The sequence below is a fragment of the Ambystoma mexicanum genome, chromosome 7q (assembly GCF_040938575.1).
Source record: "Ambystoma mexicanum isolate Mex_15411 chromosome 7q, UKY_AmexF1_1, whole genome shotgun sequence".
Taxonomy (NCBI): Eukaryota; Metazoa; Chordata; class Amphibia; order Caudata; family Ambystomatidae; genus Ambystoma; species Ambystoma mexicanum.
Window position 1 is genome coordinate 666,639,567 of NC_090941.1, and position 25,277 is coordinate 666,664,843.

Genomic DNA, 25,277 nt, shown 5'->3' on the forward strand with positions numbered 1-25,277 from the left:
CACAATCAATGATTCTGTAATACAGGATCACACGCACCACTATAGCCTAACAGCAACATCTACATTTACCAGTCTCTAACTCTGGGTACCTAAACTAGCAAGTGAGGTTACAGATACAACATCAAATCATCACGTGTCACATACATGGGGCCCCAGAAAATATCCAATAAGACTCCTAACGATCTACTAACATTACTTCTAAGCTACAGCTAGAATAAACCCCACAAAATAAATATGTTGCCATAAACTACAAATCTGCAACTGGATCCAGTCGAAAGCTACTTTTTTAAAAACTTTTATTTATTGAGAGAACAGGTTCACAACAAGATTACCAACATAAACATCATAACATAATGTAGACGCAGTTCCATTACATATGGGAATACAATGGGTAGCAGATATCACAGTTCAGGGCGAAGATGAGGGCGTCGTATCCATGTCGGGAATTAGATTACACATGTATAGGCGCAGCAATGTCCAAATGTCTTTGGGACGACAAGGTGATGGGACTGATAGTACAAAGAGTTCCTCATCGTCATTAACCATACAAAGGTCTTTTAAGAAATTGGCTCGGGTCGGTCCAGTTCCAGATTTCCAGCATTTAAGGATACAGCGTTTGGCGACAATGCATGCAATATTAAATAAACGTTGCATAGTTTCTTTCACTTTACCAATGTCCCCTAGTAAGTATTTCAGGGGAGATAAAGTCGCTGTGATTGCTGTTATATCCTCAAGGAGGTCTGCCACCTCCTGCCAAAATTCCATAATTAAAGGGCATGACCAGTACATGTGATATGGCCCCGTATCTGGGGCATTACATTTAGGACAGGATTCCGGACAGCCCTCCACAAATTTAGCTAACTTGGCAGGGGCGTAGTGTAGTTGATTCAGTATTTTGAACTGGATCAGTCAGAGCCCAGAGTTCATGGAGACCGATCTAGTGAGTTGACAGTAACAGGCCCACCTGATATCGTCAATTTGGTTGCCCACAGGTCCCTTTTATAGTGTTGCGGGACAGAGTGTGGGCTTGCACTAGGCAGTATAACATTGAGACCCCCTTATTATGGCTATTCATTGATACTATCGCCCTGATACATTCGTGTGATTGGGGTTCTAGCGGGAATGTCGGCCACCTAGCCGCGAAAGCGCCCCTCATGCGATGGTACTGGAAGCGCTTGAGCTGACCCCCTCCCACCGCTTACAAGTCTGTAAATTCACAGAACGTGCCGTCAGGAAACATGTCCCGTAACATGAAAAGCCTGCTGGGATCCCAGGATCGTTGGAGGGCTTTATCAAATGTTGGGGAGATACTGGAAAAGTTCCATAGGGGGACCTCCGGGTCATAGGGAGTCTCCAGGCCGATCCTTTTGTAGATCTTGGACCACGCGTGTGTGGTCGTGTAGACCGGGTCAAACGGGCAGATATAACCATAGATGGGATAAAGGAGCACTGATTGTATGTTGTTGGGGCGGACAGCAAATTTTTCAAGGGATATGTGTGGGGCTGTATCTTCAGGATCGAACCAATGTTTCGCAAATTGTGCTTGTGAAGTTAAGTAATAGAGTTCAAAATCTGGTGCAGCAATACCTCCCTGTGAAAAAGGTTCCACCATCTTGTCCCACCCCAGCCTGGCCGTCTTCCCGTTCCAGATGAAAGAGGAGGCGAGTGATTTGAGCTCCATAAAAAAGGGTTTACCAGGCCAGATCAGGATGTTGTTGAAATAATACAGGAGTTTGGGGAGGACTACCATTTTAAGTAATGCCAATCGGCCATATAGGGATAGCGGAAGATTGGCCCACAGCTGTAACTTAGTTGTCAGGTGTAGCAGCAATTCACCGTGATTATGTGTGTATAGCAGTTGTCTATCTCTGGCCACCATGATTCCCAAGTAGTGTACCTGGGTGGGGGCGGGTCTAAATCCTGCGTTTTCAGATAAGTCACCTGTACCATCGGACAAGGGGAATATCTCAGACTTGGAGACATTGATTTTGTATCCCGAATGGTCTGAGAACTCATGTATGTCTGACATAATTTATTGCAAATTCTCCTCGGACATACAGCAGTGTGTCGTCTGTGTATAGGGATATAATCTGCGGGGGACCAGTCATCCTAAGACCTCTGTGTGAATGATTCTGACGAATGTATTCTACCATTGGCTCAATGGTGAGTGCAAAGAGTATGGGTGAAAAGGGGCAGCCTTGCCTGGTCCCTCTGTGCAGCTGAAACGCAGAAGATAAGGTGGTGTTAGTTAGGACTTTAGCTGATGGCTGGGTGTATAGTAGCTGCACACAGTTAATAAAATACTGGCCCAGGCCGAACCCTTCGAGAACCAGGAATAGGTATGTCCAGGAGACGGAATCAAATGCCTTTTCGGCGTCTAGGGCCACCACAGCCGCCTTTGCTTCTGGGTCTATCTGTGCTATTACATTGAATAGGCGTCTCAGGTTGAGGGCTGTAGATCTAGTTGGTATAAATCCAGCCTGGTCAGGGTGAACCAGGATCGGCATATACGGAAGGAGTCTGGTTGCGAGTACTTTGGCGAAAATCTTTGCGTCTGTATTTATTAAGAAGAGGGGTCTATAGGATGTCATGTCTTGTGCCGGCATGGAGGGTTTCAAGAGGACTGTGATGATTGCCTCGCCAAGAAGGAAGGACATCCCAAGAAGAAGGACACCATAGTTCAACGCCTCCTCCCACACCTTCAGTAATATCGGGGCCAATTTGCCATGGAATTCTTTGTATAGTTCCGCACCCCGGCCATCTGAGCCGGGGGCACGGCCTCCGGATAGGGATTTGATGGCTTCTATAAGTTCTTCAACTTTAATGGGTTGATCTAGTAGATTGTGTGTCTCAGTGGTCAGTGTAGGGAGGTCAAGGCTATCTAGGTATCGGAACGTATCCTCTCTCATTCTTTTATCGTGGTTGGAATATAAGGCGAAATAGAATTCAGCGAAGGTGGAATTGATGTCCTGCTCCCTATTGACCATCGCTCCATCTGGTTTCTGTTTGCTGGGGATCGGATTGTGGTGCCTGTCGGTTCTAAGCATATTGGCTAAGAATTTCCCGGCTTTGTTACTCTCCCCGTATCTACGGGCCCTGGCCGGTGCGGCCATGTATAGAACTTCCCTCCTCGCTAACCCCTTGAATTCCTCTAGCGTGGTCTGAATCTTGGATAGGGTTCCCTTGTCCTGTACGACACCATATTCGGTTTGTAGTGAGTCTATTTTGGCCTCAGTTATATCCAATTCCTTCTGTACTGATTTCAACATACCTGTAGACTTGCCCAGGATGATTCCCCGAATACAGACCTTGAATGCCTCCCACAGGGTAGCACAGGTGGTCACCAATCCCTCATTTAGTTCTAAAAATTCCGCTATTTCTATATGTAAGGTTTCACAAATATTGGGATCCTTAAGGATCACGGGGGGCATTCTCCATCTTCTAGCCGGTGGTGGGGTGTCACCTAGTTGGATATCAAGTGTTACCGGTGAATGATCTGCGAGGGTGCGGGGGTGTATTTTGCAATCAGTGACCGTGCCGGCCAGGGAAGAACTAATGAGCCAGTAATCTATACGGGAGTGGGAGTCGTGGACAGACGAATAAAAGGTGAATTTCCTCTCGTCTGGGTGTAGCGTGCGCCACACATCTATCATGTCCGTCTGCTCCATCATCTGTTTCACGACCAGTGCAGCTTCGGATGGAGTTCTAGGGGGGTCGAAGAACGATCTAGGGACTGGTCCAATATTGTATTGAAGTCTCCACCCCAAAGTATTTGTGCCTCACTTGATGCGGCCAGTAAATCAAGTATTGTACAATAAAATTGTGGATCATCCACATTAGGGCCATATGTGTTGACCAGAATTATGTGGTGCCCCGCCAGTTCCCCCCACACCAATGTATATCTGCCTTGTGGGTCAATTTTACTGGAGTGATAGTTAAAGTCCAGCTTGGGATGTATAAGGGTCAACACTCCCCTTGATTGTGCTGAGTATTCCGTATAGTATCTATGCAGGCCCCACCTAGGTAGGAATTTGGTATTAACATTCCCAAGTGCATGTGTTTCTTGTATAAAGAGGATGTGAGGGTTGTGGCGTGTAATATATGCTGCGATTTTCCTTGCCTTAACCGGATTATTAAGGCCCGGATGCTCCAAGAAAGTAGTTTTATGTTTAACCCCGCATTAGCCTGTGTCATAACCGTATCGTGGCATGATCTTCTGTCCATGAAGCTGCTCCCGCCTTAAGTGGCGTGGGTATCCTGCAATTAAACCGCTCTCAGATTTTAACAGTTGAACTTCCCCGAACAGTTCCAGCTCAGTGCCAGAATAAACCCTTTCTCGATTTCCCCACAAACCCCGAACCACATCATCAACCCCAACACGATGATGTATCCCTTGAACCATAACTTGAAAAATCTCTTGGGGGTAAGAGCTGTACTCACACGGCCGTTTATCGAAAAGGGCTCACGGCCTTTCATAACATATGTGGTGGTCGGGGCCACCTTGCCGTTCATGTGGATTTCAACTTCGTGGTGGCGCAGCATGGGTCAAGAACCATCAGCCATCATGTTCGTCTGGCTCATCCGGCAGGTGGGGCAGCAAGTTTTAGTTCACCGCTCTCGGGGGGGAGCGGAATGGAGGCTTCAACATATGTCATGGCTTCAGTAGGGTTTTCAAAGAAATGCGCTAGGGCCCCGTGTTGGATCCTCATTTTAGCCGGGAAGACGAGCACATATGGGATCTGACGAAGTCTCAGTTGCCTCTTGACTGGTTCATAGGATCTTCTCAGAGACTGCACATTCGTTGAGAAGTCCGGGTATATGTGTATTCTGTTGTTTTTGTGAAAGAGGGAGCCTTTCTCCCTGGAGATTCTAAGGATAGCGTCTCTGTCTCTGTAACTGAGCAAGCAAGCGATAATGGTGCGAGCCGGGGGTGCCGAGGCGCGATGAGCTCGCTCTACAAGAAAATGGTCTGAGAAAGAGTCAGGGCCCAGAGGGGTTTTCAACAGGTTCTCGATCTGTCGTTCCATCGACCCTTTGCCAAAGGTTTCGGCCACCCCGACCAGTCGGATGTTGTTCCTTCTGGACCGCAATTCAAGGTCCTCGCATTTATTTAGGGTTTTCTGCAGGTCCCCTTTCAGTTGCGCGATGTCCCAGCCATGTTGAATTATCAAGTCCTCATTAGCGCTGATCCTGCCCTCTGCTTCAGTGGTTCGTGCGCTCTCCTTATCAACCCTTGCTTTCAAGGAGCTAATTGTTGCCCCAATATCGTCCAATTTACTATTGACTGCCAGAAAGCCATTCTGGACCATTGCCATCAGTTTGTCCACTCTCTCGTCCATCAGTGATTCTGGTTGGCTATCCGTTGGTTCGGGTGGCGGCGCGGTGGACCCTTGTGATTGGGAATTGGTGAAGGAGTCCATCGGGCCAGTTTTTTGGGGGCCGATTCCCCTCCTGTCATGGCGGCCCATATATCTGGCCGGGTGGCTTGTGTTCTCCCACGTCGCTCCGGTGTACGTTATATTGTGAGTATGTATCTTGGACGGGGCGTAGTATGTTAGTGCACCATGATGTTGAGAGTCTAGGTCTCAATACTCAACCGTCCCAGGGCATAGTGGGCATGTTGGAGTACACACCCCAGAACGGGGGTGTGGGACAATAGTTAAGTAGTTACTCGAACCCTGCCTGTCTTCCGGATCCACACTCACAGGGTTGGCTAGTGTCACTTTAGCAGTCCCCCGGCACAGACTGGGGCAGTATGCGATCTACGCAAATGTCCACCAAGCTGAAGTGGTCAGCTTGTTCCTCCAGCCCACGTCGTATCTCAGCCGCCCCCAGAGCCCAAGGATCCCAAAGCAGCAGAAGCGGTGCCAGGTCTGGCCGCTTTCAAGTCAAAAGGAGTGTGGGTGCAGGGGTGTTACCTTGTAGGGTGCGGGGTATCATAGTGCCAGTTCGCCACCACCTTGGAATCAGGATATAGCGATCAGGCAGGGAAGCACACTGTATGCCAGCGGTCCAATCCTTCAACCACAACGGGCCCCGTAGAGCCCAGTACCACGTCAGAGGTCTCAGCTCAGTGAATAGCAGCAGGATCCACGCCACACTGAAGTGGAGTCGAGAGGTCGCCGGCAAAATATGTAAGTATGGCGGTCCACTGCCGATTCAAGGTTGGATGGTCTGGCAGGCAGCTCCTGCGCAGTGAGGAGGACACTCGCGGGCCGAAGGGCAGCAGCCGCACCCGCGCCTCCCCAGCGCGGGACGTGGAAGTAACGGGCCACGGCCGCAGATTCCTTTATGGCGGGAAGCCGATGTCAAGGGGTGCGGGTGGTCAGCCCCCTCAGTGGGCAGGAGGCCAGCGAGTATAGCGCTCGGCACCGGCCACCCGCAGTAGCTCAGTGGAGCTTCAAGCCGGAGAGCGTGCCACGCAGCCCCTGCGCCACCCGGCCCGCGGGCTATGTCACGCCTCCGATGTATAGTAGTTTTGGCGTGGAGCCGCGGCGCGGGACGCCTCCACTTGTTGAAACGGCAAAAGTTCCTCGGATCGTATCTCGCGGGTCTGTGCACGATTTTCTTCCAGCTTCAGATGGGTAGTGCCGCAGACCCTCCGCTACCAGGCTGTGTATTTTCCCAGCCTGTCGGTAGCCCCAACGAGGATTGATTGCATTCAGGATTAATTGCAGGCTGGAGCTCTACCTTCAAGCGGCCATCAGCGTCGCGCGCAACAGCGCTCCCCCAGTCGAAAGCTACTTAATATGTAAACCAATGCCTCAGCAGAGTCATGCTAAAGTAGGGGGTCAGCCCCTCACTCCAACAACTCCAGGGAAATGGGAGCATCATGTTTGAACAAAGAGTACCATAGTTTTGTGACAGCAACAGATAGTCATAGCAACAGACCCCCTCTTGTATCCCAAGCAGAAGCTGTTCCATGTGAGGCAATAGTAAATTAGTACAATCAACAGTACCTTAAGTCTGAGACCACACACAAGTAAAACAAAATTAAAAACTCCTTTAAGAGCTTGGTGCAACATCACATTAAAGATTATGCTTTGGAAATCAAGGGAAGGCACACACTAGTCGTAGATTGCTACTATCTTGCATGTAATGTAATTTCCCATGGCGGATTTATGATGAACTTGTCCAGACATTGAGGGCATGTACCATGTGAAGGGACGTTCCAACACATCATTGTTTCGGCCCTAGGCAGCCAACCAGGACAGAGCTATGGTGGCCGGAACAAAAGTGCTGCAGCCACTCAATGGCTGCCCAGGACTCATGTGCAACAGATGGGTCACCTTTGATGGAAGCTAGGTCGAAAGAATTTCTCTTAATGAAAGCCTAAATCCATGGATGCACGGTACAAGCATAGAATGACCAATGCCCTAAGTGACATCAGGGCATTCATTGCAGTCCTCCTTGTAGCCCTCTGTTGTCACCTTCCCCCTTGGGACCACCACGGGTATGCCTCTGGTTCTACCACCACATGGCACCTCCCTTTATATGAAGGACGCAGAGACAGGAGCATGTATTAAATACATCTTTATTCTTCAGCATCTCGCTGGTAAACCCTATGCGCCCTCCATGGCTTCCCTTCCTCCTCCTCCTCCTCCTCCTCCTCCTCCCTTGTGTCCCGCCCCTTTCCCACAACTAGAGCGTTCATCCCGACACTACAACCTCCCCCCATTTTTAACTAAAAGTCCACTTACCCCATTTCTTCAATAAGTCGATGAGGTCTCACTTGAGCCCTATTTGGCCTCTCCTGAAAAACTCACTCTCTGGGCTCTGGTGTGCTCTCAACTGGTTCCTTCCAACTTTCACTCTCTTAACCTTCATCATCTCCTTGATAGGGGGCATTGGGCAGATACCATTCCTTTTCCCTATTGTCCTGAACCTTGTGTGTCCACTCCTTGGTTGTATATGTTTTGGCCGTGGTACAATTGTTTGCGACCAAATTGACCATGGCCAAAACTGCCATGTTATAACCCCCACACTCCCCATACATCCCAACAACCCCCCAACCCCTATTTACCATGTGACCGCCCAGGTCTTTTATGACCCTGCGTCGTCGGATCCGTCCCTCCTACACAGGTCGGATCTAACGTCGCAGGGTCCACTTTTTCTTTTTTATTTTTTGTCCCCGCCTCCATACCGCCTCTATACCCCCGTTACTACCATAGGCAATCACTACCAAACATGGGGAACGGGGGACACCCCAACAACCCCCGCTCCCCATGTTTGGTAGTGATTACCCAAATTGATTGTTTCAAAACGACCAAATAGTATTGGCCGAATTCGGCCAATTGTACTATTCGCCCAATTCGAAATGATCAATTTGGGTAATACCTACTGCTTTCCTCATACTTTCTTAAAATGTGAGGAGTTTCTGGTCACCTGTGGATGATCTCCTTCAGCTGTTACCATAGATCATATTATCAAGGGGTCCCCATAAAATGCTGTTGAGTGATTGTGTGTTTGGGGTTGTTTCACCACTTCCACATCCCCAACTTCCAAACGGGATTCCTTGGCTCTTCGTTTTACATCTGCATATCTCTTCATTTTCTCTTTTACCACACCATCCCTGCGTCTCATGCTCTCATCTTCCAGGTAGGTCTCAGATGGTTTTGGGACATAAGGTATCCGAGTTTTTATGTTACGCCCATATCACTTCTGAGGGACATTTTCCTGTCACGCTGTGTGGAGTTCTTCTGTAGTCCCGCAACAGCTGATATAACAATTGTTCAAACAGCTTGCCAGTGAAATGGCTTATTTGCAGAGCTTGCTTCAAATTGGTATGAATATTTCTATGGTGCCATCGGCCTGCGGCAACAACGCATTACCCGTTGGTGTCTGAATCCCATGTACTCTGCAAATGTCTTGAAGTCTTGGCCAGTGATTGGGGGCCCATTATCCGACTTGACCATCCGTGGAATAACATATACCGTAAACATCCTGTCCACAGCAGAGATGACATGATGAGCTGCTGTTGACTCAACCACTTGAGCTTCCGGGAATCTTGAGTATTCTTCTACGGCCACCAGTATGTTCAGGCTGTCATTTATTGGTAAAAAAAAAAATCAATCGCCACCTCATCCCAGACCGGTAGAGATGTAATTTGTAGGGGTTCGGGACACGTTGTTGGCATTATAATGTAACATGCAACATTTGGAGCACCCTTTTACCATCTCTTTCATTCAAACATGAAGTCTGGGGAGCCAGATCTTCTGCCGTAGCAGTCCTTTTGTGGACACAATAGCCCTGTGTCCTTCATGGGCCAGTTGCATCACTTGCAGTGTCGCAGATATGACTAGTTTGTTTGCTTTGAGCAAAAGGCCTTCTTCCGACATGGAGAGCTCCACTTTTACCAATGGAAAGTTATTGACTTCATTCTGGATCTCTTTTGACATTTTTTCCACTTCTTTCTTGGCCTGCTTCCATCTGCCCGACTTGAGACATTCTCTCATGATGCAGAAAGCCTTGTCCTGTTCTGCTTCTTGGACTATTCTTAGACTTTCCACCCCTTTGGGAGCACCTTGTTGGACCATGTAATTCATTTATCTATCAGCCACTGGTGGTTCAGGAATTTCTGACTTCATCGGATCTCGGGAAAGACAATCTGCTGGGTTTTCCTCTGTTCCTGGCTGATGTATAATGGTAAATGCATAGTGTTGCAATCGTAACCCCCACCGTCCAATTTTGGGGGCATGCACGCCTGCGGGTGTTTTGTAAATTAATAGGAGTGCCTGAGGAGCCGTTATTATGGTGAACAGCTTCCTGTCGAGGAACAGGTGGAAGTGTCCCTCGTGAGTCAAAATATGCTGGTTTCCCAGCCATTGATATTCTTTGACATATGTCCTCAAATGCATCCTGACACTTGCGCGACCACCAATACGCTGTCTGTTGTTTCGTAAGTTCCCACAATGGCTCACTGGTGGTCAAGAAATCTCTGATGTATTGCATGCAGTAGCTAGCCTAGAAATGATCTTAGCTCTAAGACATTTGTAGGTGGGGATGTTTCATTCGGGGCTTGCGACTTTGCCCAGGTCCGGTGTCATCCCGTATGCTGAGAAGATGTGGGCAAAAAATCTCTGTGTGTCTTTCTGGAACTTGCTTTTGTCCTTGTTGAGGGTGAAATCTGCTGCCTCCAGTCCCATGCACACCCACACCAGTGTGTTATCATGATGCTCAGTGTCGGTGCTGAAAGCCAGAATGTCATCAATGTAATTTAGACAGTTCGGAATGTGTTGGATGACATTCTGGATTTCGGCCTGAACTATTTCTGCCGCTGATGACACCCAGAAACAGAGCCGTTTCTAGTAGTAAAACCCCTAGGGCATCACAGCGATGACGTATCTTGATTCAGGGCTTAGCTGATGGTAGCCCTTGTTAAGATCTAGTTCTGAAAACACTTTGGCCCCATTCAACAAATGTGTCATGTCTGTGATGCATGGGGCTTACTGGCATTCCCCCTTAATTGCTTGGTTGGGCTGTCTCATGTCCACGTACAGTCGGATGACATCCTACCCTTTTTTGGTACTGGTACAATGGGTGGCACCCACAACGTGGGTCCTAATGCAGGCTCGATGGTGTCTTGTTCCAGTAGCTTGGGCCTCTTGTCCTCATGCTGTGATATTTTTCAACTATGGTAGTTTTTAATCCTATCAAGTTTTTGGTAAATGTTACTGGCCAAAAGTGCTTCAAAACAAGTGCTTTGACACAGTTTCTGTTTTCACAACTGTCTGTTGGTAAAGAACTCTCAAATTTACAAATGAATTGCTTTTTATGGTATTTAATGTATTAATGATGTTACCTGCCAAATATGATTTAAAATACACAATGTGTTATGTGTTTCAATGAAAATTCCTTGGGTATGACTGCCCAAACCTGTATGACGTTGTATTTATGTCCTTTCATGTTCTAACAGCATTATTGACTCAGTGTTCTTGTAAGTACAAATAATTCTTGTTTTGAAGTTGTAATCAAAGCAGAGGTATTTATCATTTTAGGGTCTATGATAATTGTTCAGTAGCCAGTGATCTATGTGGCCCAAAACCGAATGTATTGACTCCCTAGAAAATGTTTGTGAGTACCTATGTCCTAGTTATATGTACTTGGAGTGTTTATTGAATAATGTTGAAGCTGTTGATGCAAGCTTTTAAAAAACAATAGCTAAACAATTATTAAATACCCCATATTGGGTGAAATGTGTGATACTGTTCTTTTTAAAAGAGATCGACTGTGTTGCACAACATTTTCTAAAATAACCAATAGGGTATCATTGGCGGCGAGGATTGAACCCACAGCTCCTGCAGCTTTAAAGGCGAGTGTTCTTACTTTGGGTTGTCTAGCACTTTGCAATGGTGTGTGACTGAGTGTTTATAACCCTTCACTAAGGCCAGGACACCTGCTGGCATTATGTACAGAGTATGTATGTGCAGACATGAAGGGCTCTTTTGAACGACAGAGAACTTTTGCGTTGAAACGATAGCGTCTTGCACTCCTGTGTAGCCTGCACGTTGCAGCGACTTTGGAGTCAAAATAATGGTGATACCTCACGATAAAACGGCAGCTTCAGGTGAGGAAAAAAGTGATGTGTTCAAATGCCACTCTCAAGGAGAGTGGTGTCATTTAAAGTCCATCTCATTGACGATATGGGTTACTCTAAGAATGTAAATCTTTAGAATAACTAAAAACTGGAAACTTTTTGTTACAGATAAGTAACTATTTCCTACGTTCATAAATTGTCATTCTACTTGTGTGAATGTAGTCCTTTGACATGACCTAACTTTGATGCTTTATTTTTGCACTAAGGTTAGTGGGGATATTGTTAATTTCACAATATCCCGCTCATTGAAACAGCAGACTCTCAGCATCATAAGGGACACCGGGACAGTTAGCAGCTTCCAGTACCACCACCATTCGCTACTGTACCATAACAGGCACAGCTCACATAAGGTGAGCATCGTTTTTCTCACATACAGATTTATCAACAGATATTACAAAGCTTCAGTATTAATGGCTCCTATATCTTGTCATAGTTTTACACTTACAAGCTCGTTATAAATTTTGCAGATTCAGAATGTAAATACTGCATGCAGTAATTAGTGTTAATGCATGCAGTATTTCTGCTAATATGTTTAATCGTGAGAAATTTGCGGGGATGGCTGTAACTGATGCAGAGTTCCAGAAATATTGTGTGTAGGTTTTATGGAAATTTGCATGCGTTATTTTTTAGATTTTTTTTCCATCATCCATTCCAACACTCATTTTAAGGATGGAAATTGAATGCGTACAGTAACAGATAGCACTGCGACTATATACATTTCTTCAAAGTACAAAAGGGTACATTCTGACCCTTGTGTGCATTAAGCTGCAAAGGTGATGAGAAGGTTGGCATCAGTTATACGCACAGTTTCACCCCCTTTTTATTTCCCCATACAGAGGAAAAAGGTTTGCTGTGTTGAAGGAAAGCTCTTGCTCTTTCCTTCAGTATAGGGAAGGAAGTTTAACAAGCTTCTGATTTTATTTCTTTCATTTTTAACTCCACTTCTTGGATGGAGGTAAGAATTAGTAGCTATTTCAATCGTAATACAGTGCAATTACTGCATGCGCTATTCCTGTGTAACTATGGATACAGTAATTGCGACAGGCCCACAATCAGGCAGGTGGCAATTACGGACGGTATTTATTATTACCTGTTTGTAGCTTTACTTACTCATAACAAGGGTCATGGTTCCCACATTATTGCAGTTTGTGAGTGTTCATGTCACTGCAATAATTATCAGTAAATGTAATGAGTATAATGATCAATCACAATTAAGAGGTACATTCGCATGAATTTGCAGCACCTATTAAAATAGAAATCCATAATGGATAACACTGTGACATTCACCTAAGCACGAGTAGTTCACATCTAACAAATGATTTGAAAATAAAACAGTCTGCAGAATGCCAGATGCCATCAGCTCTTTTGCTTTGATTATTTACATTAGGAGCCATCCCAGGAATGGTATGTACTAATAAAATAGACATTTGTAAACGTTTGCTGCATTGTTGTGTGATAGACCTCAATTGGGGTGTGGTTATTTTTAAAGTTATTTTAATGGTTATTGGATGTTCCGTTTTTAACTTAGCTGCACACTTGAGAGGTCCTCTGACCTATAGGCTGCATTTTTATTCATTATACAAGTAACTTTTGCGGGCTGAACTCTGTCATACATACCAGATAACCATATCATATGACAGTCAAAAAGAAACATAAAGATGATATTTTGGTAGCCAATCGTGCAGGAAATTCACATAAAGCAATCGTTCAATAACATTCTTCCTGAACCAAAAAGTCTGTCTCTATTCCCTGTCTTCAGAACATTCTCCAATCTATGGAATCTGGAATCCAACATATCCGTGATTCTATTGGTTTGCCTCCTCTGCCGGATGATTGCGACTCATCCATGCTGAACAATTCCTTAAACATGTCTTTGCCTACGGTTCATTTCGAGGTAGTTACCCCATAGCAGGTGTGGTCAATGTTGAAGGCCATACGCTCATCTTCCTGTCCACGAAATCCATGCCCAATGTTTATAATTCAAGATGCAGATGAAGTTTTGCTCCTTTACTTGATCAATTTGTATAATGTCTCTCTCTTTTCAAGAGTTGCCCCTCCTGCGATAAAGCTTTCCTTGATTTGCCCATTCTAAAATAACCCTCTCTGAATCCCGATGAGGTGGGTAACTATCAGCCTTTTGCCAATTGCCCCTTCCTTATGAAACTAATTGGAAATATAGTGGCCTCCCAATTACACGCCTTCATGGAGACCCACCAGTTATCAGGTCTCGATCAGGCTGGATTCAGTACTTTTCATGGTACAGAGGGCCTCATTACATGGTAGGTGGAGGACCAAGGTGCTATTAGCACCTTGGTCCATGCCGGTAAAATACCGGCACCGCCTTGGTGGAAAGGGGAATTACTGCCCTATTCCAAGGTTGGCGGGACGGTAATTCCCCCTTCCCCCATTGCCCTTCCCCATTCCCATTTTTGCCCCATAGGGCTCTATGGGAATGGGGAAGGCGCTAATTACGGTGCCGCAAATTGCGTACCGTAATTAGCACCCTGGTCCCTTTGCGGGTTGGTTTTTAACGCCTGCTAAACAGCAGGCGTTAAAGTACCTACCCGCAAAGGGACCTCGTAGTAAGGCGGTAAGGGTTAACGGTCACCGGTACCATTACCGGTGACCGTTAACCCTTACCGCCTTCCGTGTAATGAGGCCCAGAGTCTGCCTTATTAGACATTGGGGAGGGGTTCTCTGGAATCTGGACAATAATGATAGCTCACTGGTAATCATGGCTGACCTTCTAGATGCATTTGACACGCTGCATCATCAGGTATTTTCTCCAGAAGGCTCTCATTGGTGTCTGGAGTATCTGATTCAGTACTCCCTTGGTTTGTCTCTTTTGCTAAGGGACATAGTATATGCTTGGTTACATGTGATATCAACAAATCAAAAAATAGTGAATGAAATAATACCGAAAATCAAATATATTATTTTCTTTTTTTAAAATTGGAGGGGGCACAGCACCCCAAACCCCCATTTCCCCATGCTTCTAACCCCACCCGAACCACCCACCACACTTTATAACCCCTTACCTCCCCACCCCCCATATATTTATTTTTAGTTGTTTTTTCGGTATTATTTCATTCAGAGTTTTTTTTCTTCGATATATTCACTGCATACCTATATGCTTTACTCAGAATGGCTTACCCACTGACTTTGTTGTCTCTAATTATGGTGTTCCTCCAGGGTCTGTCCGGTCTTTTCGCAACCTTCTCATTCACATGGATATTGCATTTCAGTGCTATGCGGATAACACTCAATCGTTTTTTAAAGTCTCTAGCCGTCCTCTGTCTGATAGCACAATCCTGTCTGATATTGTCATGATTCCTGCCCCTCATGTCCCCAGCCCTCCAAGATGTCAGGCTGGAGCCAAGCCACGATCACCTACATGGCCCTCAACGGCCTCTCCATCCCTCCAAAGACCCACTTGGAGTCAGACGTGGCGCTTGTGGCACCAGACTCACTCACTCCCATAGGATAACATTGGGGATTGGACTTGTAGTGCATTGATGGGGACAAGATGGATGCCCCCACATATTTCGGTTCCCAGAACTGCATGTGCGGTCTAGTCTTTTGAGTGTGGTTCAGCCCAGAGACACCTGGGATACCCAGAGACTATTTAAGCCACACCCAGGCTGAGAAACATGCTTTGCGTTTTCTACACCTGTAGCGTGACACTCACCGTGTTCGGATCGGTCTCCAGTAGGCCGGCATCTTTCTTCTGCGCTCAGCTCCTGCAAAACCAAGAACACCGTTAGGAACAGCCTTACCTTGCGGCACTTCTGCCCATCATTCATCGCTCCTTCTGTTCTGCGGGCATCTTAGGCGGTGTCATTCCCATCCCGGCACGCCGCTTCCTAAGGAAAAGGGAAAAAAACAGAAAAAAGCCATTAGTAAGCATTCTGCAAATCTTTGCTTATTTTTAAATACTGTACGAGCTTCAAACGCTTAGGTGAATCCCAGCCGCTCCGGGGGAACTCTGTCTCCGGAACTTCTCAGCCATCTGCAAGAGGGAAAAGACACTCCAGGTTAGTGTGGAAACATCTAGAGGCGCCGCATACCGCGGTTACCCACCGCATTTGTTCTTCATAACCAGCATCCACGCTGAAAACGTTGCGGCACCTAAAAGATACAGAAAAATAACTCTGTTCAATACAAATACGAAAGGGGTGCATCGTGCATTGCGCTCTCACTCACCTTCTGCGCTACTCATCTCAGCAGCACGCCGCCATCCCCGGACGCGGGCTATCATCTAAGGAAGGAAAGGAACGAAGTTAGAGAACCGTTCAAAAGACTCATTATACTTACCTGTCGGACTCTTGCCAGTGAAGTAACTAGGCACCAACGAGCCCGCATCAATCAATGCGCCCCTGCGCTGAAAGCAGGACGGGGAGCACACTATCCAAGAAAACAAGGTGAGCTGTGGATCAAAGGGAAGGGTTGGACCCCGGGGAAGAAGGGGTTCAAGCACATAGAGACAATAGGGAGTTAAACTCTACCAATCCTGTGTTTCAGGCCCAGTCTCCAGCCGAATAGCCTCCAGGGAAGGGTTTGAGGTCATAAGAGGTCAGAACAGGCTGAGTGACGTCCCCGTGGATACCAGGTGAGCGTTACAGATATTCTATGTCAATTTAAGACCTGGATGCAGAGTAACTGGCTCAGTTTTAACACCATGAAAACTGAGCTGATTCAGGTACACCCTCGTATTTATTCGGGTGTTCTAACTTCAAACCGTCTTTGTTCCATTTGGATGCAGGAAGTATTACCACTCTAAACAAAGTTAAATCTCTAGGTGTCTTTTTGGGTCTACTGTTAGACTTCTCCACTCAAATTAATCAGACTGTGTGTAACACCTCGGGATTAGTCTAGCAGATTCGACCCTTCCTTTCACCTGATCATATGTCTACCATTGCTTGTGCAATAATTGGTTCAATACTGGATTATTGCAACTCGCTATGTGGCGTCTCTCATGAATCGCTTTGCCTCAAGCTTCTGGTACTCCAGAGCAATGCAGATAGAATTGGTATGACCCTTCCCTATCGTGGACATGTTTTTCCAGCCCTGATGCACCTTCTCTGTTCACCGTTTGCTGCTAGGATCATCTTTAAAATTGCTACCCTAGTACATAAGTGCCTGTATGGCAGGGCACCTGTGCACCTTAGCAAGAGACTGTTTCATTATGCTGACAATGAACTGCGCTGATTAATTATGGTTGATTTGCTGATCTCTCCTAGATTGAGACTTAATTCTGCTGAGCGCAGAAACTTTGCAGTGCAAGGTCCTGAAATCCGGACTACTTTACCTTCTTCTCTTTGGTCAGATGCCAATTTGGGCAGATTTAGGAAACTGTTACAAACACACCTTTCACAGTCCTATTTGTCTGGCTAACTTTGTTACCCTGCAAGCTTTCCAGCCCTGCAAACAACCCTTGCTTGACCAGGGGTTTGAGCGCTCCAGAAATGTCATATATAACATATATAAAATCAACCAAAGACATTGAGAAGAGTAGGAGAGAAAAAGTGACGTTTGAGGAAGAAGGTCAAAGTGGTCATGCCGAGGTAAGAGCAAAAGCCTCACAGTTTCGAAAGTCTTCGACAGCACAAGGAAAGTGAAAGGAGGTTTGAGCCCGACAGAGGGAAGCCTATGAAGGTGTGATTGAAACTTGGGGAAGGGAACCCCCACACATTGTGATTGAAAGGTTTGAGCCTGGCAGAGGGAAACCTGTACTGAATTGTGGTAACCATGAGGAAACAAACTTTTGTTGAACTGTATTACAAGCTAAAAGGTGACCTGCGCTGGAGTGAGAGAAAGCCGAGAGGTCCAGCGGATAAACTAGTGACTTTTTGTGGATAGCCAAGTGGGCCCTGGTCCACGAAACAAACTGCATCCTTGGGCCTCATTACGAGTCCGGCGGTAACCCTGCCAGTGCTACCGGCGGGTTGCTGCTGGACTCGTAAAGTTTTGCTGGTGCCTGACTACCCGGTGGCACCAGGAGATTCCAAGTCCGGCGGCCTGGGATGTCAGGCGTCGGTAAAATGAACATCCCCTTTCCTAAAGAGTCCCATAGGACTTTATGGGGGTGGGGACACGGAAGCACTGGCACCGTTGCTAACGGCGCCAGTGTTTCCGTAACCGGTCTACCTACTGTTGCCACTTCACCTGGCAGGGTCAGACCTGTCGGGCAAAGTGGCTCCGGTAGGCAGACTCATAGTTTGCAGGTCCAGAAACAAGGGTGCTGGTGAGCTCACCGGCACCCTTGTTTCCGGACCGGCAAATTTATAATGAGGCCCCTTGTGTCCAAAGCCAGAGTGTGTCACAAGTTCCAAGTGTGCCACCTTACCCCGTGCTACAAAACATGGGGAAGGGAGTTTACTCAGCCATACTGACATTTCTTTTGAACACTGATTTTCCTTTTTGCATTAAACATTCCCTTTACACTTTTATTGTATTAGGAAGAGGGCAGGCATTAGGTTTATTAGTATAGGCCATTTTATTTTGACTAAGGACTGAGAAGGACTGTATTTTCTTTTTGTTTGATGGTCGAGAATACTCCTATCTTAGTTATAGGGCAAGATAGGAGTTTTCCACCAACCCCTTTTAAACCATCAATAAAGGTTTTGAAACTTGCAGCTCTTGTGTCAGTATCTACTTGTGATACCATGCCTAACAAGAGCTAGGCGAGTGCCGAGCCAACAATTCTAATACCAAGTATGCCCTTCCTAACAATACCAAAGAGATAGTTTGTTTCCATTTTTATGAAGCGCTCTTGTTAAACATTGATGTGTTTTAACACCTGCTTTGTTTGACTTATATCTTGTTGATCTGGACATAGTACTTAAGAGGGTCCATGAATTTCCACCACATATAGGATACATTACATGGCAACGGTTGGGCTATGAGGACCCAGAAATACTGGACCACACATCAGTTGTGATGCAATGATCTTTTAATGCTCTTTTTGATCTGTGCTTGCAGAAATTAACTTGAAATCAATATACAGAAAACTAAAATGATACCAGAAGATCATTAAAATCAAATTTTGTGTGAAGAATTTTAAAGATACTGGATTTAGAGGTAAGTAACTTATTCCATCCATTTGAAGTGGTCCCTGAATATATGTACCCAGGTGGGATCTATTAAACTTTTCACGGATAGCACAGAAAACATTCTGATTCTCAAAGACAGTTTAAGGGTCTTTATTGAGATCTTTGTGGGGCCTAGAGCTGCCCCACTTTCCCTAGCTCCCTAGCCCAGCCACCCCTTTTAGTGCTATTGAATGTTGACCCCTACTGTTTAACCTCTGGCTTAACCCACTGATGTTTCCCTAAATGCAGGCTCACTGATTCCCTCAGGGACTACCTAACTTTCCGTACTTTCACCAAAGGTTAGTGTTCTAATTGGTATTGGGGTTGTGACTTGCAATTGCTGTGCAGGATTCAACTGGTATCACTCATGCCCACTGCTCCCCTTGCCCCTCAACTCTACCCACTTCACCTCCCTTCACTTCTCTCCACCAATCTTCTGTCCCGCCAGGTTTTCACTCCTATCTCGTGCATCCACACTTTGTTGTTACTCTTCTTCCCCCTACATACCCCCTTCTCCCACTGCTATTCTCCTCCCACTACTACTCTTCTACTTCTGCTACTGCTCTTCTCCTGCTACTTCTCTCCTGCTCCCACTACTATTTTCCTCCTGCTAATACTCTCATTGCCCCACTTTTGTTCTCCTCCTCCCACTACTGCTGTTACCACTCCCCCCACTTGCTACCACACACCCTTCTTTCATTTTTGCAGTCACTTCATAAACATTCCTTACACTGCCTAGACTACTTCACATACATGCTCACTCCCATAGTAGTACCCTTGCAGTCACTAAACCAACACCTCACCTGTTCCAAGAATAGTCACCACACAAAACTGCTTTTACCTTCCTCCTGCTGGTCTCTTGTCCCCCCTTCTCCTTCTCTGACCTCAACCAAATAACCTACACTTCCTATTACCTGTTCCCTGCTTGCATCTCCCCAATTACGTGCCAGTTTTATCTAGGCAATTCTGTTAAATCTTCCCCTCTCGGGAGGCGTGTGTTTATTAGAAAGTCCTCAGTTGAGGGCTAAGCCGCATCCAGTTCTATGTGATGTCCTGCCGGGGTGATTTTGTGGCAGTTTGGTAAGTCTCCTGTCCCTGCTTGAGTTAGGGGCTTGTGACCGAGCATACTTAGACCCCCATAGAATATGCTTGTGGTGTCTGGGATCCGCTCGTCCTTCAATCGGAGTGTGAGGACTGCCTGTTCATGACGTCGAAAGCCCTGAGCGAGTGCAGAGGGAAGCTTGCGGCAGGTAGGATCCATAAATCCCCTTCAACTCTGCCAAAAAAAAAAACTTCAGACGAGTCGAGAGCTGTTTCTCCTCGCCGTAAGAAGAATAAACGATCCCGATCACGTAGTGGTTCCCACCGCTCGTCATCGTCTAGACATGGAAAGAAATGGCGCTATAGATCGCCATCTTCCTCGTCTTCCAGTTCCTCTGCGGAACGGGTCATATGCCCGACTAAATCTGCTTCTCCAGCCCAGTGGGAAGAGTTTAGACTTAAAATGTTGAAGGTGTTCGAGAATGCGGCCTTGTCCCCCTCGACTATACCCAAAAGCCATGCTCAGGTCGATAGACCTCATAAGCATAAAAGCCGTGCGTCTTAGGACCCGGCGGGCAAAACTCTTCGAGAGCGATCGAAGGATCCCTCGAGTCTAGGAAAAGTCCCTTCGAGGATTGAGTCGTCGATGTCACTGATGCAGAGAGACTCAACATCGACACCATAGGGGTAGAAAGATGGGTCATCTGCACCCAGAAATTAGGAAAAGCCATCGATGCTTTGAGCGTCGGGCTCCTCAATGCCACAGGTGTTGAAGCCGTCGACGCAGCCATCGAAGATGTCAATAGTCTCGACGATTTCGGCTCCTTTGTCAATAAATATTATGACTACATCAAGTACAATGGAGAAGACATATACCCCTTTGCCTAGGGCTGAATATTTCAAGTCACTCTCCTCTATTTATGAGGATGCAGAGGAATCTTCATATGAATCTAGGCCTTTTGGTCTCTATTATGGTACGCCTATCAGTCCCTGAAGCATTCATTTCAGAAGATTCTAGAATAAAGAATTTACAAGAATGCCTGCATGATGCCAGTGGTTTAGACACCTCACCAGAGGTAGGGTTCGGCAGGGCAGACCCCGGGAATCATGCAGAGGTTACTTACAGACAATTGATGACAAGAGTAATGGAATATATGGGTTGGTCTAGACCAACTCCAGTCTTGGAGCAGGACGACTTAATCGACATTTTGGACAGAAGACCCAAGAAGACCCAATTGTGCCATTCACTGCAGCCTTGCAAAGGTGCGTGGCTACCAACTGGGAGGTGCCTGAACTTAGTCCAACTGTCAACAAGAAGTTGACTTCAAAATACAGGGTTGCAAGCTCTGATCCATTTTACTTATCAAAACACCCAGCACCAGAGAGCCTTATGGTTCAAGTTGCCAACTCAACTAGTAGACAAAATGCCTACCCTACAATACTTCCGGAGAGGGATGATAAGCATCACGACGCCTGAGCCAAAAAGGTTTTTCAGCTGGAAGTATGGCCCTGAAATCAGCTAATGCCTCGTGCACATTGGCAAGGTTCACTCACTCCCTTTTGGAGTGCATATCCATGGCAGCTGACCATATCCCCAAAGAGGAAGAGCAAGGCAGGTTTTTAAACATGGTCAAGGATGAGAAAGATGCGATGTGTGAATCCCTCCAGACTGGTCTCGACTCTCCTGACAGTATCAGCAGAGTTATGGCGGAGAGTACAGTTATGCACAGGTTTTTCTGGTCTGGTTGAGAAAGTCAGGATTTGCTTCAGACGTACAATCCAGGCTTCACAACATGCCCTTTGACGGCACTCATTTATTCGGAAGCAAGGCTGATGAGAGTTTGGACAAACTGCAAACGTCTAAGGCAGCAGCCAAATCACTTGGTGCTGTGATCAGACAACCTCCAAGCCGCCCCATGGGTGCACCCTGGAGGGGTAGGTCCTTTCGTCACTACTCCACATTTGGAATGGGCAGGGAACAGCCAGCTCAAAGAGGCCAAAGAAGATTCCCACGTGGCAGACAGGGAAGAAGTACTAACACTGCAGCAGCAGCAGCTACATTACCATCAGCCACTGCGTCAGCCGCCCCAAAACCTCTCTGAGGACTTGGTTCACAAGACTGCAGTGGTAGGCTGACTGTCACAGCATCTGATGGAATGACAGGCTATTACTTCAGATGCATGGCAGGGGAGCAACTCTTACAAAGTTCCAGATCTGCTCCTTATGTAAGAGAAACTAACCCTGCTAGAGAAAGGTGCAATCGAACCAGTACCTGTAGCGGAGAGGAACAAGGGCTGGTACTCCCTGTGCTTTCTAATACCAAAGAAGGACAGCAGATTGAGACCCATTTTGGACTTAAGAGACTTGAACAGATCCTTTAGGCCCTCCAGCTTCAGGATTGGATGCTATCATCGGACCTTCAGGATGCTTACTTTCATGTACAGATCCATCACAAGCACAGACAGCACCTAAAGTTCGCTGTTGGCGGTTCTCATGATCAGTTTCAGGTTCTGCCATTTGGGCTTACATTCACCCTGAGGATTTTCACCAAATTGATGGTGGTTGTGGCAGCGAGTATCAGCAGAGGGGGAATTCACGTTTACCCCTACTTGGACGATTGGCTGATCAGGGCCAGTTACCCAGAACAGGCCCTGGAACATCTCAGCTATTCCTGTCACTCCCTTCACAGACTGGGCTTCTCCCTCAACTTCAAGAAGTCCCACATGATACCATCACAAACACTCAAATTCATTGGGGCCGTCCTGGATGCATCCCTGGGAAAAGCCTTGCCACCAGTGGTGAGGGCTCAAGACATTCTGCAGATGGTGACCACATTCCAAAATGCCCCGCATCTACCGGCCTTCGATTTTCTGAGGTTGCTCGGCCTCATACTATCCTGCCTTTTTCTGGTGCCAGAGGCTCACCTGAGAATGAGATCTCTCCAATGGGCTCTCAGGACTCAGTGGTCCCAGTTCTAAGGAAGGATGTCAGACCTCCTACGTCTTCCAAGCATAGTCTCACAGGAACTTCGGTGGTTGGCCTGCCAAGAGAACATTTTGAAAGGAGAATCATTTTGGCAACCATGGCCGGAGATAACGGTAGTGATGGATGTCTCACTCCCGGGGTCTCCATCAGAGTCCAACCTGTACATCAATCTTTTAGAGCTGAGGGCAATCAGACTATCGCTGAAGGTCTTTCTGCCATCTGTACGGGGAAAGAATGTCCTAATAATGACGGACAACACAGTGGCCATGTACTACCTCAACAAAAGAGGAAGTGTAGGGTCACTACCACTGTGCAGAGAAGCAATGCAGCTCTGGTACTGGGCAATACAAGAAGGAATCTCCCGATCGGCAGTTCACCTAGCCGGAGTGGAGAACAAAGAGGCGGATGCTCTGAGCAGGCCAAGCACAGTCTCCCATGAGTTGGAACTAGCTCAGGAACCCCTCAAGTGGATCTGTTTGTGACCTGTGCCAACCAGAAGTGCGAGCTGTACTGCTCAAGGGAGTTTCCCCCAAGAGGAGCTCTAGGAGACACGTTCATAGTGGACTGGGATTTTCCGCTCCTGTATGCATTTTCTCCAGTCCCCATCATTCTGCACGTAATCAGGAGTTTGAGAAAGTTCAGGAAATCCATTAACCTAGTTGCTCTGGATTGGGCCAGGAGGACGTAGTACCCGGACCGGACCTTCTGGACATGTCCATCTCCCCTCCGATACGTCTTCCACAAAGAGAGGACCTTCTCTTGCGAGAGGAGGGTCAGGTTCCCTATCCGGATATCAGGGCGCTCATCCTTCATGTGTGGTTTCTGAGAGGCTGAGGTACAAGAATTGGGACCTCCCGGATGACATAATGGAGATTTTGCTTTCGGCCAGAAGGCCAGCAACTAAGTCTTTGTACCGCCGCCGTTGGAACAAGTTCTGCAGCTGGTGTACAGATAAGAATGTTGACCATTTAAATGTAATACACCAATGGTGTCATCCTTTTTGTTACACCTAGCTAATCTGGAGCTCCAGATTGGTACCATTAAAGGACATCTGGCGGCGCTTTCTATATTCAAGCGCACTTCAGAAGAAGTTTCTTTCTTTAAAATACCTCTAATAATCCAATTTTTAAAGGGTGTTGTCAAATGTTTTCCCTCCAATCCCTTTTCAAATCCCACTTTTCAGGTAGCTTCTGCCTTTCCCTGGCCATGTAAAGGAAACTTCCCTCCATGGAATCATTGATGATATTGCAAGATACATCACACAGGTTACTGCCCTTGTGAAGAAGTGTAATGGTCTCCTCTTTGTTAGATAGATATTGGAGCAGGGGATGGCCATGAGGGAATAGAGCCAGTGCTGGGGTCTCATGCCAATCAGTTTGCCAGCCACATAATCATTAGCCGTCCTCCTATTCACCTTTTTCAGTTTTCTTCCCAGGCATAAAGATAGGATGGGATTTTTTCCAGACACACCAGTCACACTTACCAGAATTGATCTTGGCTCACTGTGTCTTCTGGAAATCCCAGGCAGGTGACCCTTGACCAAATATGGCCACATCTGTATTCCACAAACACCATGGGGGCCAAGTTCCTGACTGCTGGAATCAACAATGGAATTTCATGACGTGCGGTCTCTGTAGGCATATCCCTGTACTCCCTGAAAATGTTGCAAAGACCACCTCCAACTATGGGAACCCTCCACCGCCAACTATAGGAACCCACCACAACCAGAGAGGCCCTTCCTAGCCATATATGAGAAGACGCTCATCTGGGGAAGATAGGCTACATGATGTGACCCCTACTTTCTAAAACATAAGCCTTTCTGGGAGGTGCATTGAAATGTGCATCCCTGCTAAAATCTGGCACAATAGCTTGTTAGGGAAAAGTCCTGAACCAGTTAGGTGTAATATATGCATTTCAGGGTACTGCAAGTGGGACACAGAACACTTGACTTTACAACACAGCCTTACCAGATCAGTTACAGTGGGAGCTAATGTCTAGTATGTTTGACTCGGCCAACAAACCAGTGGAAATCTCTCAGAAAGTTAATCCCATTCCCATTTCTAGTCTGTGGCTCTTACTCTGCTGCAGAGTCAATGAATTGTCGAGAGATGGACCACAACAGCATTTTAATATTCACGCCTTTCATTGTCATAAGTTATTTTAAGGGCTTATGATCTTGAAAATAGACACAACTAGGTAGGGTTTTAGGTCCCAAACAGCCCAATTCTGTTCTCTGGGATGCACATGAAGGGTGAGAAATGCTAACAGATAGTGCCTGTGCGCCTTAGTTGCGATTTATAAATCTGTGTTACTTACTTCTCCCTTCTCATTCATTTAGGGTGAGTCTGTTCAGACACCTGTATTTAATGCTTTGGTCTCTATAAGGTCCTTTGCTTGATACAGTGCTTTGCCAAAGGCATTTTTCAACCTTTAAAAAAGTCTGTTAACTCTTCTAACCCCATACAAACCTTTTTGTTTTAATGCCAGCAGACCTACTATGCAGGTAATGCCAGCGTGTTCAAAGAAGGTTGTAAACTGGGACTAGAAGGTGGAAGGTTCCCACT

The 25,277-nt window shown here is 46.5% G+C and overlaps 1 protein-coding gene across 3 annotated transcripts in view; it reads left to right on the forward strand.

The window, feature by feature from the left end:
• LNX2 (ligand of numb-protein X 2) overlaps positions 1-25,277 on the forward strand; it is an 858,121-nt gene that overhangs the window by 722,779 nt on the left and 110,065 nt on the right. For 2 of the 3 annotated variants that reach the window (XM_069639047.1, XM_069639048.1), the window contains exon 6: positions 11,803-11,946. The exons of the other annotated variant lie outside the window; for it this stretch is intronic. In XM_069639047.1, coding sequence (XP_069495148.1) covers positions 11,803-11,946 — 144 coding nt within the window. The remainder of the gene's footprint in view (positions 1-11,802; positions 11,947-25,277) is intronic. 3 annotated transcript variants of the gene reach the window in all.